Source organism: Cupressus sempervirens, chromosome 10 (genome assembly GCF_028749045.1).
Source record: "Cupressus sempervirens isolate cs-2001-9-10 chromosome 10, ASM2874904v1, whole genome shotgun sequence".
Lineage (NCBI taxonomy): Eukaryota > Viridiplantae > Streptophyta > Pinopsida > Cupressales > Cupressaceae > Cupressus > Cupressus sempervirens.
In genome coordinates, this window is record NC_143127.1 from 474,319,198 (window position 1) to 474,335,402 (window position 16,205).

Below are 16,205 nucleotides of genomic sequence, written 5' to 3' on the forward strand. Positions count from 1 at the left end.
AAAAAATCACCAATCAACAAGTAGGCCATGGCCATCTCGTAAGGGCTAGGAGATAAATCTATGGGTAAGCTGAAAAATTTCTGAGCGCATACGAAGGATAAATTTGAACTTCCTACGCCACCATAAGTACTCTCGCTTATGTCTAAGTCGTCGTAAGAGAATGGTTCACCATTAATTGACATCTCTGAATTATCCTCACTTGTATCACTAATCATGTGCTCACGTGGAGATGTACAACTGCTGTCATAAAAATCAGAATTTTCAGACTCATCAACTTGCTGATCCATAGAATTTTTCTCACCATAGAAGGTCTCAAACGGGGAACATGTGATTGCATCACATTGTTTGCCTTCACATCTACCCACTTTATGAATTCTTTCAACGATTTGTGTGATTTCTTGTGCTATTGAACCCCGGTTATCTTCTTCATAAGTGGCTGCCCCACTTGTTTGAATTTCAGCTTTGTGGATGGAAAAATGTGTTAAACTCAATTGAAGGCATAGCTCATCTACCTCACTCTCCTTGTCCCTTCCAAATTTTATTGCTAGATTTCTGTCCATTAATAGCTGCAAATACTCATATTTTATCATTTTCAACGTTTCAAAGATAGTATGTAAAAGAGGACTTGCGACATCATGTACATTCCCATGCCTCTCTTCTATCACAGTCTTCTGTATGAGATCCTCAATCAAATTGGAAGAATCATCTATCCTTGCCAACACTTGGACAATCTTGTCCTCATTGACTAAAAGCATATCCAATAAGTCAAGGACTGATAATGGTTTTTGACCATCTCCTTCAAACACAAGTGGGCTGTTCTCCATAGAATTTTCGAATTTTTCATCACCTAGGGGAACAACATTTTTAGATATGTGCTTCAACTCAATGCATGCTATATCATCTATCTTGCCAACATTGTGGTCCATTTGCTCCTCCTCAAAACTTGATATAATTTCCAGCCTAGTATCACTATAAAATTTATCCAAGTTAATTTCCATGTCATCAAATAAGATGATGGTATTTTCCATGTCTAAACAAGATGGTGAGTTGCCAATGTTGGCGGGTTGGTTGACTCTTCTATCTGGGCCATCAACATGTTCATCAGAAGGACTAGTGTAAACAGCTCCATAAGATATTTTTGTCTCCCCATAACCTTTTAGTATACTTGTGCCATTATTAGTGCTACTATCTAGTTGATTGATATCAGCCCTATGCAAATTTTAGTAACTATCCTCTGCAAGGAGATCTCGAGCCAATGCATGGTATTTGTTTCTCATCATATCCGTCTTGTTTTGCAGCTCTAGCTGAAAGTCCACACAATTAATGAAAGGAAATCCTTTTTGAAGCTTTGACGAAAATTTGTTATAGTCATTGTATAGTCTCCTTACTTCGGTCCTAATATTGAGTTGGAAATCTCGTCCCACTTCTTTTGTCATGTAGCTTTTCAAGTGCCTGAGATGGACCCAATATTGTTTCATATGTTCTACTTGTAGGCTTACTTTTGCAAACTACACCTTGAAGCTAGAAATAGGCTTTCAAAATGTTATATTACCATTCTACTAATTCTGACCACGAAGTTCTGACTTTAAATTGGGGTATTTCGTCAAACAGTTACATACAATCTCTAATACCACTGTATATGTTCCTGTATTTTGAAAATCTGCAACTTTTAGAAAGGAAGTTGTGTCATCTAGTATATCACTCTGGTTTTATCGGCAAGCTTAGGAAGCTCCACATCAAATTGATCTTGCTATTCTGATATTATTGTTCTTAGACTTTGGTGTTCAATAATATCTATTACTACACATATATTCCCCGAGTTTATTCATAACGACAGTGAAACGACTAATTTTTCTTGCATAGCAATGCCAGAGACCCTCGCCCCCCCTTTAATTCATCTTCATTAGAACTAATAATTGCATCTGAAGACTTCTGCTTATATAGGCATATGGCACCTACAGAAAACTATATGCGAGTAATGCCACGTTTGCCAACAGCCAGAAAGTGCAGTGGATATACTTCACTATTCTTTTCCTTTTTATGTGGTAATTGCTCTTGGCTCAGGCTAGACACCAACTTCGATACACTTGGAATTATACACATGGTTTCTAATGGTTCATATGTTAGTAAGTTGTGAAAGCCTGTTCTTCAATTCCACTTCTATTTCAGTTGGTCCCTCCCATGTTTCAGTAGTTCTCTCTATATTCTCTTCTAGCTGTTTCACCTTGACTTGCACTTGCTCAATTTTCTCACATAAACTTATCAAATATTCATCAGATCCTTCTAGCTCCAGCTGAATTTCTTTTTGAAATATTAACCTGAGCAGAACCTACTAGCTTATGGTGTAGAAGTGTCGCCTTTCTCACAAGCTTTGCTTGAGCTACCTCTTTTGACTCTCCACTATAATAAACTCTCTGAATGGTTTGATTTAACTATTTGCTAATACTGTAGTAATTTAGTCAAACAGTTGGACATAACCATAACATGTAAATATCTTTACTAGTTATTTAATCTAATATTCAAGAAGTTTACTGCCAGGAAATCATAAACCTGTGAATATATATATTGGCAATCGGTGGCAGATGTAGCTCCTCCAAGTTGACCCGTGTAACATCTAACTGGGCAATGTTGATTGTAACCACGCCGAATGTCTTCCAGTTGTCTTTGTAAATGCCTCAATATCTGGTATAACCAACCCACGTTTACTCCAACAATTCCTTCCGCGTGTCTGATTCTTTAACTGCAGATATATATATTGGAAACCGCGGCTGTTAGAACCCCTCCTATATCGCGGATGTATTTCGCATTCAAAGATTATTGTTGGAACCCCACGTGAAGTATCATCCGGTTGCTTCCTTGTATGTGCGATACCGTAATGTCTATATTACTGGCCTGTGATCAGATATGGTGGGCGGCATGCCTGAAAATAGCCTTTCCCTTCCTGTCGTGCAACTACCTTGCTGGATGCGGTTGTGAGGATACCTCAAACAATGAATAACCCCATGCTGAGTCTGCTGTTATGAGTTTATATTGGCACCCACAGTTGTGGTAGTTCCTCCAAGATGGCCGGTGTGTGTTACTCGATTGGGCAATATTGTTTGGAGCCACGCCTAGTATTCTAGTTGTTTCAAAGAATGTAAAATGTCGCAACGGCCTGGTATATCTCGCCCACGATCTACTATGAAAGGAAAGTTGATTGTGAACATTTCTTCTCAACTGTAATATGCTCACCCTGCCGGACGTGAATAGTAGAGTCCTCACGATGAGATTGACCCAGTATGATATGCAATGGCCCCAAGTTTAGCGCTTAGTGGTATTAATCCGAGTCCCCTCTTTATCATGTGGAAAAGTGAAATCCGACTAAGAAAGCTCACCATGTAAGTAATATTGCAAGGGCCCTTTTACTGCCGCTTCTTCAACTTGATAAAGGAATTACCTAGTTGTCAAAACTTTGCTCATATGCTTGCGATTTCTCAACTGTATTTAACCATTTCAAATACATAGACTAGATAGTATTTACTTTATTGCTTGAATTGAAACCTCATGTGTTTACTTACTTTTTGCCCAAACCAACAAATACTGAAATATAAGGGAGGATTGGGGTGACATCCAACTCCCTTAGTGTTTTCTAGACCTGAGGGATTTCGTCCTCACAGTCTTAGACCAGTCACATCAAAGCAATCCGAACTTGAAAATCCTCTCTTTTCATAAATTCTTCTGTTGCGTGATTCCATAGGATGGCAGGATTCTTGGCTCTGATACCACTGTAGTATCCCTTTCTGGATATTCTACTAAAAACCCGTGATATAAACTCGCAGATTTAAATCCATGCAGTAAACCAATATTTGATACAAATTCCAGAATTATAACTAGCAGATATGCATATGAGAAAACTTAGAAAACTTTGTTTTATTCCTCCAATATTCATAAAGCACATATATAAACCAGGAATTAACACAAATAACCACTAGATGCATTACTGTATTATACAACAGCAATACAATAACATGCAACTATCCAAATGATCCAATCTTATAAACAATAAGAACAATCAGATTGGCAATATAGATAAAACCTGTAAGAAGGCTAGGTTTGCATCCAACCTCCAAAAGCTTCTTCAAGGGTTTGCGTCCTCAAAGAGATGAACAGTAACTGTTTCTAGCTCCGAGATTAATATTTGTTTTAAATATTATATTCTTCATATATCTCTTCTCTCATGTGGAGCTTGTTGTACCTTTATCACTTTTCCCAATGTGATGCACGCTCATTCAAGCAATGTGAGATAAAGCACCTTTTTTTTTTCTTTTTTTTCTTTAGTCACTTAAGTGAACATAGTACCTTTTAAAATAAAGTGATAAGTTAAATGAACTTTAATAGTCACTTAGTCAGTAAACCATATAGTCATCAGACATTAAAATAACTGACTAAATGAACTTTGATAAGCATGTGCAATAGCTTGTTGGAAAGCTCTTGGCAAGATGCTTCCAACCCAGCACTGAGGTACCAAAAATATTGAGCTCTGATTGCTTACTAAAAATAGTAAGCATCTGGACAACTTGCCAAAACTGCTCTGATGGGTCTGGAACTGGAAATGTGTTGGCCAAAACTCGAAATGAACCCCGAAAAGAACCTTCTCGCCCTCGAAACTTAGGCGAAGTGAGCCGGCAACATTGAATTATAATGTCCCAGAAAAAGGGGACATTACACTTTGGTGGACACTTGGGCCACACATAACTTCACTAGCACATCTATAGAAGCAAGAAGGAAGTTACAAGTAGATACCATTATGTACTTTGATTTCAAGGTCACTAGTGGAGATCTTAATTGTTCAAGGATGGTTAGTCAACTAGACGTTTAGCAAGGTACTTACACCCTTGCAACAAATTTTTATGTGATTGGGTTAGGTGGGATAGATGACATTTTAGGCCTACAGTGGCTCTAGACACTTGGTAGATTTACCATTGATCATGATTAGAAACATATTCAAGATATGAAGGGAGAGCAGTAGGTCATTCTCAGAGCTATGATTGATATAGGTCCCAAGATCGTTTCGGTTCATAAGATGGAATCTGTTTTAAGGAATGAGGATACAGAGTGGGCAGTGCGTTGTTTTATCTCTTCTAAGCCTGTTTCAGATTTAGAACAGTAGCATCACGTTGATATTCAATCAGTTTTAGACAAGCACAAGGTAGCCTTTGGTGATATTCCCCCTAGTATTCCTGTTGATTGTGGATTTGAGTATGTGATAGAGCTGGAAGAGGGTGCGAAGTTGGTCACATGACACCCTATCGTCACCCTAGACATTACAAGGAGCAAATAGAGAGAACCATTTGAGAGTTACTTGACATGGGGCATATAAGGTCAAGTTCTAGCCCGTTTGCTTTATCGGTGGTTTTGGTTAAGAAAAAGATGGAACTCTGTAAATGTGTATTGACTATAGGGCTTTGAATAAGAGAACCATCAAGAACATGTATCCCATACCCTGTATTGATGAACTGCTATATGAGTTGCATGGGGCTGTCTACTTCTCTAAGATTGATCTTCGTTTTGGGTACCATGCGATTAAGGTTCATAAAGAGGATGTTCATAAGATTGCATTCAGATGTCATTATGACCACTACGAGTTTTTCGTGATGCCTTTTGGACTCACCAATGCACCTACTGCATTCCAGTCATGCATGAACCACATTTAATAAGCAGTTGCTTAAGTTTGTCTTGGTGTTCTTTCATGACATTCTGGTTTTCAGCAAGACATGAGGAACACTTGTAGTATTTGGATGAGGTTTTAGGGATCATGGAGCAGCACTTGCTATTTGCTAAAGAATCCAAATGTGAGTTCGGTTTGGTAGAAATCTTGTACTTAGGACGTGTGATAGGTGCTAATGGGGTCAAGGTTCATCAAGAAAAGTTCCAAGCCATCCTTGATTGGCCACCTCCTAAGAATGTGTCCGACTTGAGGGGATTCTTGGGATTATGTTCTTACTGCTGAAGATGGTAGCTGCGATAGAGATCTTTATCTTTGGAAATATGAATGTTAATACCATTATTATGTTTAGCTGAAAAAGACACTTATGTTTAAATTGTAATATTAAATGTAATGACATGTGTCATTCGACATGCATTAAGGCATGGAAACTCAAAGAGTTGTTATTGTATTTGTAATAAAGAGTCTCATTTTGGGAATTTGTAGAGACCTTCATTTGGAATGTGAAGAATCTCTCCTTAAGTTATTTATATTGCATTAAGTGATAGGCATTGTACACTTGAACTTTTGTGATCAATAAAATGATCTTTTGTTGTGTGGTTGGGTTTTTCCCTTAATTCTCGAAGGGTTTTCTCAGGATATTTTTGGTGTCTTTGTTTCAGTGTTATCTTTTTCTTATTGCTAGTTATCTTCGTTGTTTTCTAGGTTCAAGTTTCAACATGGTATCAGAACTAGGTTCCATAATTGGAATAAGGAGTCCCTTTGAGTTCCTCATCTCTATAGTTCTTTGGCTTGATTTTGCTGCTTCTGTTTTTGCTCTAACAATGCTTGAAGAACTTATTTTTATTTGGTGTTGTATAAGATCCACTCTTTTATGTTTTGCGTTTATGGTGTTATCCGTATTTCCATCTACTATTTGTCATCATGCCTTCTCAGTTTTTATGATGATTGGTTGATTTTCATATGGTGGTATTGCTTTATCTTCAGAGAGAACGTTTGTATATACAACAACCAATCTCATGGAAAGTCGTATGTTGATCGACCATTTAGTTTTCATAATGCTGAGAGGTTGTAGGATATCTATGTCAATAGTTTTGTTATTTTTAATGGAAATCTTCTAATACTCAAGTATCATGGTATGTGTCTAGTGCGATATGTGTGTATTCAGCCAGCATAATTATGTGTGTGTATAGTTAGAAAAATAAAAACCTTTTGTTTTGGTGATCAGTTTCGGTGGTGTATTTTTGAGCAGTAGTTTATTTATATATTGTTTTCCCTTGCTTCTAGTCTAACTGGCTATTGCCAGATCTTCACTATAATGTTTTATTTTTTACTTGACAAAATTTTCCATCTCTTGGTATCATCGAAGCTTCCTTTGAATTTTTCTTGGATGTGTGTAGAGCTGTATCGTTTCCTTGTACGACATATTGAAATTCTATTTCTTTGTGGCATAGCATTGTTGGGTATCTTTGAGTCATCTATCAGAGCTCGCTTTTTATTCGTCATTTTTTTATGCTCCCATGCTTTATGTGGCAACTATTCATGAGATCGTTTAACTTCATAATGGCTTAAAGAATAATGTAGGATGTGTGCAGCATTTTTTTTTTGGTGTTAAGATATTGCAGATTTTTTTAATTCTCTTAACGACTTTTGTGTTTGGTGTCAGGTTTTCAGACTTAATCAGTATTGGTGTGCAGATTTATAGTCGAGCCAATACTGCCGCAGCTCAGAGATTTTGTTGGCATAATTATTTTCTTTCTGTCACACCTAGCATTTCTCTCACCCTTTCTTGTTAGCCCTGGAATTTTTCAGTGGGAGGTGTCATTTGTCTTTGGTATTGAGGATTCTTATGTGTCGTCTTTGAATTCATCAATCCGATTTTATCAGATATTAGCAGTGTTTTGTCTTCACAATTTAGATTTTGTAATGATAAGGAAAAGCGTTGATGATGGATTATCATCGAAGGATCGAAGGGCAAATATGGAGAGATTATGGTCTCAGCCCATATGAAATATATAAGTATTCTATAGTGTTTATTTTCAGAATTTTATCTCTATATATCGCTTTATGATAGATCAATTTATTCTCTATTGGTTGTAGGATGCAACAATAATCATGAGACGGAGATGTGGTTTACTGAATTGAATTAGAGATACATTATTTCATTCAGATATGAAGTTCAAAAGGAGCTTTTGCTTCAAAGAGGGGCTTCATAATTAAGAGGGAATGCTTATGGAATCCCCTTCATTTTCATATATGCTTTTAATGCTTGCAATATTTGTAGAATTTGAGACTTAAATGGAACTAAGTCTTGTTTTGTTATGTTTATCTCTATTCATGTGAAATCAACAATAAGATTGTAAGAATCAGCTATGATAACTCTTTCACTATGCGATAGTGAACATCACGTTGAGAGTGTCCATGATGTCATCCGGTTGAGAGATTCCATGATGGGAGTTGGATGTCGTGTTGAGAAATTCCATGACAGTTCACATTGAGAGAGTTTGTGAATAAAGGCTTAGCTGTGAGTCTTGTAAATCTTTTCATGTTGAGTGATTCCATGAATATGAGTAATTATTACAGGTTTTCATGTTGAGTGATTCCATGAATGAGTTATTGTTATAGGTTTTCATGTTGAGTGATTCCATGAATGTAAGTAATTAATTATAGGGTTTCATGTTGAGTGATTCCATGAATGTAAGTAATTAATTATAGGGTTTCATGTTGAGTGATTCCATGAATGTAAGTAATTAATTATAGGGTTTCATGTTGAGTGATTCCATGAATATGATTGATTGTTACAAGTTTTTATGAATCTTACAGGATATATGGGATGAGATTTTATCATCAACATTTTGGTTGCAGTCTTGTATGATTGTTCAGCTAAAGATCTCTCCGGCTAAGAGGGAGTGTTGAAGATGGTAGCTGTGATAGAGATCTTTATCTTTGGAAATATGAATGTTATTACTGTTATTGTTACGTTCAGCTGAAAAACACATTTATGTTTAAATTGTATATTAAATATAATGACATGTCTCATTCGACATGCATTGAGGCATGGAAACAGAGTTGTTATTGTATTTGTAATAAAGAGTCTCATTTTGGGAGTTTGGAGAGACCTTCGGTTGGAATGTCAAGAGTCTCTCCTTAAGTTATTTATATTGCATTAAGTGATAAGCATTGTGCACTTGAACTTTTATGATCAATAAAATGATCTTTTGTTGTGTTGCTGGTTTTTTCCCTTCATTCTCGAAGGGTTTTCCTAGGATATTTCTGGTGTCTTGGTTTTAGTTTTATCTTTTTCTTATTGCTGGTTATCTTCTTTGTTTATTGTGCTCACGTTTCAACACTTACTATAGGAGGTTTGTGAAGGGATTTTCACGGCTTGCAACACCTCTTACTAATCTCACAAAAGTATTAGGTTTTAGGTGGTCCACAAATTGCCCTATATTGGCATTACAAGATTTCACGAGACCATTCATCTTGGAGTGTGAGGCTTTAGATGATGTGATTGGGGCGATACTCATGCATGATAGACACCCTATTGCATATGAGAGCAGGAAGTTGAAAGATCATGAGAAGTTCTATTCCACCTATGATAAGGAGATGGTCTCTATCATGCATGCTCTAGTCAAGTTTAGACAACATTTGGTGGGCGGTCGTTTGGTGGTTAATGCAGATCATAACAATTTGCGTATCTTCTTTGATCTAAAAGAGCTGAATGAAAGGCAACAAATATGGATCAGCAAGATCCAAGCTTATGACAGACATTCAGTACATCAAGGGGAAAAAAATGTAGTTGTTGATGCTTTATTCAAGAGATCAATCAATGCCTCTTATTGTGCTATGTTAGAGATTTCAGCTGACTAGACGTCTCAAGTGTTCGTTGAGTATTCCAAAAACACCTTCACTTGTGAGATTATGGATGGACAAGTTCAGAATGGTAGGTAAAGGGTGAATAGATGATATATATTTACTACAAGAATAAAATTTACTTGGTATTATGCGCACCATTCACGATAGCCCTGTGAGAGATCATCTTGGATATTTTAAGATCTACAGGTAGTTATGTGAGAGGTTCACTTGGAAGGGACTTAACAACAATGCCCTACATCATATCAGTGCGTGCTTGCTCTGTCGGCAAAACAAATTAGAACATGTGCACTCCACTGGTTTATTGCAACCTCTATTGATTCTCGTGCACAAATGGGAGAGTATATCCATGGACTTCGTCACAGGTCTCCCCAAAGCCTAGGGTAAAGACTATTTTTGTGGTGGTAGATAGATTGACTAAATAAGCACATTTTTTTGCAGTGACCACTGATTGGACAACTTTACAAGTTGTAATTTTTGTTCTTCAGGGAAATCTTTCGATTACATGGTTTACCCAAGAGTATTATTAGTGATAGAGACAATAAATTTCTTTTAGCATGTTTTGGCAGGAACTTTTCAGACGTGGAGGAACTCAGCTAACATCCAACACCAGTTACGACTCTTAGAAAAACGGTCAAACAAAGATAGTAAATAAATGGATAGAGGGGTACCTGACTAATTATGTTTCAAGACAACAACAGGCATGGGTCAAATGGTTGCATCTGGGAGAATACTTGTATAACTCCACACATCATATGAGCATAGGCATGTCCCATTTTAAAGTACACTATGGGTATGAACCACTCTCCTTTGTTGATTTGGCTTTGTCGGGTAGTCGGGCACAGTTGGCCCAAGATTGGTTGTAGGAGCAGTGAGATATATTGTCAGCTCTTAAAGAAAATCTGCAACGTGGTCAGAATTAGCAAAAAGTTTATGCAGATTGACACTGGATTGAGAGAGTTTTAGGGTTGGAGAGATGACATTCCTTTGGCTCTAACCCTATAGGCAGAGTTCGCTGAAGAAGAGTGGAACCGAGAAACTTAGGCCCAAATTTTATGGACCCTTCAAGGTGACAAGGAGAGTTGGGGAAGCTGCTTATGAGTTGGAACTACCATTAGATAGTCGGATTCATAATGTTTTTCATGTTTATTTGCCTCAAAAAGGATTTTGGGCAGCATGTTACCATCACTTGTGGATTATCCCCATTGGATGAAAGGGAAGTTGGAGCTCATGCCATTAGAAGTGTTGGATATGAGAGAAAAACAGTTAAGGAACAGAGTCATTAAAGAGTATTTCAATAGGTGGGCCAACAAGCAATCCCATGATGGGAGGACTGTCATGTCCCCTCCCTCGAAGTTATCCAAAATTTACTCTTAGCCTACTGTACATCTCAGTCGGCTTAAGTCTAATGTGAGAGATGATTTCGGGTGAATTGGAATACCTATAATATTTTAATATATTCACCTTTGAAATTTATTTCTGCTCTCCTGTTATGTTGGTCATTTGTGGCGGGGCTCACTTTTCACGTGGCATCGAGCATCCTCTTCACTGTTGGCTGCCACTTCATCGCATCTTCTTCCTTAGTGGGGTTGTAACACTTGACCTTCCTTATGCATGCGAGACTGTGTAACACATTTTTCAGCGCTGGAATGGAGTTGCGAGTATATTGGCCATGGGTAAATGCGGGAGGATGGCATGAACAAACAAACTCTGTCTCTGCTTCGGGTAATCTCTCTCTGGAAGGATGACACCCCTTCAGATATTTTGAATAGGACGGGACCCCTATTCACTTTGGTATCTCCATGTGAAATCATTCAATCTAATTATCATGTAAACTGCATATCACAGGTGCTAACTAAGCTTGAAACACAGGTTGAAGCATGGATTTGCAACTCTAGGCGCAACGAGGCTGGAGTTATTGACAGGAGAGCCTGCTAATTGTTCGTGCACCTGTGCATTGTGGTCATGGATGTGGATGATACAAGGCTCACAGTTGCATCTTGAGGACGCCTATTGAATGATAACATACAGGAGTATAAACTTGAATGTTCCCTGTTTAATTTGTTTGTGGTAGAGAAAGATATCTCATCTGCCAACCCTGATTTAATTGCTGGATGCTTGACTCCTGCTGTCCACTTACAGCCAGACTGAACGGTATTATGATTATGTACTCAGAGCCACACGTTGTTTGGTCTTTCTGAAATGAACTTGATATCAGGCAAAGTCTTTGCACAGTCGACTCTAGGACAGATTCTGAACTGTGCATGGTGTAGTTTGTGGTTGCTTGTTTCATGTTTTGAATGTTTTTGTATTCTGTATTCTATCAAATAAGTGCATATCCAATCTTGTTAGTTATTACAGTATTGTGCAACTTTGATCCTTCCCACCTTATAAGTCATTCCTACAGTTTAGAAGATCTTGCAGTATTAAATTAGTGTATTCAGGCTAAGAGCTTATTACACTCTGCTCTTTTTATTATATATTCAGGATCTTTCTGATAGAGTTACTCTTTGTTGCATTATGAATTTTAGTTGGGTTTAGTTCATTATTAAATCAGAAGGATGCTGTGTTGATTGTATTGAAGTAGTTCTCTTCAAGTTTCATATTTCTTAATGTAAATGCTGGAAATTCAGGTTGGAAAAAGTGTTGGTAGAAGAAATAGTCCACCTGCTCCATCTGGGCTGTTCTTCCAGCATGCAGGGCACAGGTACTGCCATCCTTCTATGTCTTTTGCAATATAAGCTACTGAATTTTGTTGAGTTTCTATTCAATTATTTGTTAGACCTACCAAATCTTATCTTCGTAGAGAGTATCTTCATGATTATGTTCTAGTTGATAATAATGTTTCTTTAACTCCAACATTCTCAGAGCTTGGTTGATTACAATCATTCTCAATTCATCTGTTAGATTCTCATTATACTTTTCCTGTTTTTGGCCCTTTCTAACCCTGCATGGAAACTTTCAATGGTAAATACATATATTTAGAGCTTGAAAAACACCTTAATGAATGCAATCACACCATTCAGATATGTCTTGAATATAATGAGTACCTGAAACGAAATGCAACATATAATATTACTGTTGAGATAAAATTTAACTATATTTTAGTTGCATTGCCCATGTTTGGGCAGTGCGTTCAGATCCCTTAGCATCAATTTCTGACATTTACAGAGGGTATTAGATTCTATATCTATGGACGCTTTCTTCTTAGATGAGCTTTTGTTTTTTAATAATCACCCTAGATATTTTTTTTTGTTTGAATTAACAAATTTTTGAAAATGCAATCAACATTCCTTGCAGGGATAAGGTGGTTGACTTCCATTGGAACAGTTTCGATCCATGGACTATTGTTAGTGTGTCTGATGATGGTGAAAGTACTGGTGGAGGAGGAACATTACAGGTTGCTTATTTAGTACATAGATTTTTTTTTTTTGAATTTTGATATTTAGCAGTTGCATCTGTTTTCAAACCTTACAATTTTATATTAATCAGATTTCAGAAATATTTTTTGTTGCAAGGCTTGATTCATCAGAGAGTATTTTTTTTTAATCAGTTTCGTTTTAGAGCTGAAGGCTAAATTATTTTTTCAATGCCATTTTGCACATTTAAATAAATGTTTGCTTTTAGTGAATAGCTGTTGGTTAATGATTGGTAAAGGTGTTTGACAATTGAAATTCTAAATGATAAACAGTAACTGTTAAATATCTGATAGCTTGGAATATTACACACTGCTTATTCTGAATAGCATCCAGTTTCTAACCTTTCAATTTTTGTATTAGTCAAAATCTAAGTTACAGTTGAACTTCACTGGTTTGCCATATTTTTCCCATGTTTGGCACAGCTGGGTTTCTGTGTGTGGGTGGGTGTGCATCCAACCACTCCATAAATGAGTACAAGATTGTTTCCTATTAAATTTGATTATCTGAATACAATGTAAGTACAAAATGGCATCATCATGTAAAACCTCAATACAATAGTTAGTTAAGATTAAAGAACATAATGAATTTATGATGATTACTTGTATGTGTCCAACTGGTCCATAAATGATTATTCTATTAAATTTGATTATTTGAATATAAATTGAGCAGAAAATGGCATCATCATTTAGAATCTCAACACAATTAGTTATTGACTATTATGAATCTATGATGATTCTGTAACGTAAAAATCAGGGGCTCGATGATAATGTATTGTAATGTGTATATTGATTCCCCAATTTTAGATGTATATTAGGGAAAGAGAAAGAGGGACCTTTAAGCATAAACTTCCAAATGGCCCAAATTCAATTAGCACAATTTAAAATGGCGTCCTTTCAAACATGTACACTCAAAGGATCTCTTTCAATTGGTTGTTCTTTTCCTTTATTGTTATGCATTGATTCAATTTGATTATGTGTTTAATGATTTGACTTAGTACAAGTAGATTGACCATTTGAAATGCAAGTGATGTAAAAACACATATGATAGCTGAGAACATGAAACGATCTGATATGATACATCAAAGTGCTATGCAATGACAAATGAAGAATCAAACTCACTTTGAGGGCTACTAGAGGATGCCACTTCTGATCTGAAAACTGAGTGTTAGACTGTAATAGAAGCAGGAACCGAGCGGGATATGGAACCAGGGGATTGAGATTTGCAGATTTTGAAAGTCTGGAGACTCCAGGTGATGGTCTATTTGGGGGGTAAGGGACAATTATAGTAAGAGACAACTTGGTAAGGGCCGAGGCCGTCCTTGACATTGTCTTCATTGGAAACCTACAAATCCAAAACTTTGACATAAACCAGAAAACCTAGATTCGTAATCCAAATTCCTTGCTCTGAAAATCTGCGAATCTACTCTTGCACACAAGAAATATAAGAATTGTTGGGGGAAGGGGCTTGCCTTGGTCAATCCGCCATTTGAGAATTAACCTTGAAATGCAAAAACATGTAGAAGTAAGACAAATGTAAATACTTACCTTACTTCCAAAACCTCTACAGATGTATTCAGATCTGTCATTCACAAAGATGCATAGATACTTTTGTGTAGATGTGAGAATGATGTAGATTGGAGGATATCTTCAGGAATGCAATAGGTTGATAAGTGCCAAATCATAGATCCGTGGATATAAGTACGTTCTTGAATGCTTGAAGGATGACTTTGAATGCTTGTGCAATGTTGATGAATGCTGATCTCCTTCCTTGATGGCCAACTCCACCATCTCCTATGAAGAAGAAGCTAGATGTTGAGAAGGAAGTGCATGATTGATGACATAAAATGAGGGCGCTCAATGAATCCTTGTCTCTTTGGCTTGAACTCCTTGATTGCACCTTGAAAGTCCGCTTACAAATGATGGTTTGTAGTACTTGAAATTGATAGCATGAATGGATCTTGAATGTGTGTGGTTACCAAATGATGTGAGTAAACACCCTCTATACCCGATTTTGAGATCAAATGTGAAAAGGGCCAAGTACACTCGTGCGAGAAAAGATTGGAAACCCCGAAATAAGTTTGGGTTCAAGGAGAAACTCCTCGATTAAGAGACGATCTTGACCCTTATCAAAAGGGTTTTCCACATCGGGATGTCCTTTAGGATCTCAGGGGTGGAGAAATAACAATAAGTAAACGAGCAAGAACTCGGAGAAACACAGCAGTTCGAGCATAAATGTATCCATGTTCTAGGAGATCGCTAAAATGGGACCTAAGAAGCCTTCAGAGCTTCCAAATTAATGGGTGCTAACATTTAAGATGATACAAACCCAATCTGAAAATCATCATCATAATTCATTAATTGCATATTACAAAATTTTACGTCTTCCCTAATCTAGTGAAAACTTGTGGAGAATTTCTAATCATTGCACTTTGCAATGGCGCTTCACTTAGTAAATAAGGTTGTATTTGTGGTTCTAGCCTGATCTGCCTCTTGCCAGTAGATGGCAATGATTATTCCTTTTACATCGTCATTGCTGTCCACTAATAATCCAATAGCTCCTTTCATTGTAGCCACATACTCCAATTGGTGATACAAACATATTCGATTCTCACTAGGCTTTTTAGATAAATATCTAGCGATTTCAAGCTTATAAGCAGCCACTGTGTGTTCCAATAGAGAATAGGGAGATTTATTTTTCATGTTCAAGGATTTGGGGCATGTAGTGGATGGAGGGGTGCGAGCTTGGCCTTGAAATGGAAGGAAAAGGTGGGACCCTTTCCACATTGATTGCTAGACCCAATGCAGTCTAATAGTGATGGCGTCTATAGCTTTTGTTGGTTACAAGAACATAAAGGATGGAAATTCCTTATCCACAATCATCTTCCCAGTGTGTGCTACGAATCCCTTGAGAACACTAATCCTTTGAAAGGCAAGGTTGGTTGTCTACTCCACTCCATTCCAATAGTGCAAAGGTGCCAACATCTCACTTTTGGTGCTTATCTAGACTAAACTTAGCATGATTAGAAGTGGATAAGGTTCAAGAAAATAAAAGGAAAAAATATTTAGTGCATATCTTTAAAGAAATAAGTTTGCAGCAGACTCCTCTCAAATAGGTTTGAGAATTCATATTGGCCTTCAAGTAGATTCACACAAAATTTGCCTCAAAGTTAAGTTTCAAAAGTGGAAGTGGAACTTTTGAGGACTTCTAAG

General features: G+C 37.0%; 1 protein-coding gene across 1 annotated transcript in view; it reads left to right on the plus strand.

Annotated features, from left to right (window-relative positions):
- The window catches only part of FVE (Transducin family protein / WD-40 repeat family protein), a 159,487-nt gene that overhangs the window by 92,903 nt on the left and 50,379 nt on the right, over positions 1-16,205 (plus strand). The window contains exons 13-14 of the mRNA XM_089807014.1: positions 12,211-12,284; positions 12,878-12,977. Coding sequence (XP_089663140.1) covers positions 12,211-12,284; positions 12,878-12,977 — 174 coding nt within the window. The remainder of the gene's footprint in view (positions 1-12,210; positions 12,285-12,877; positions 12,978-16,205) is intronic.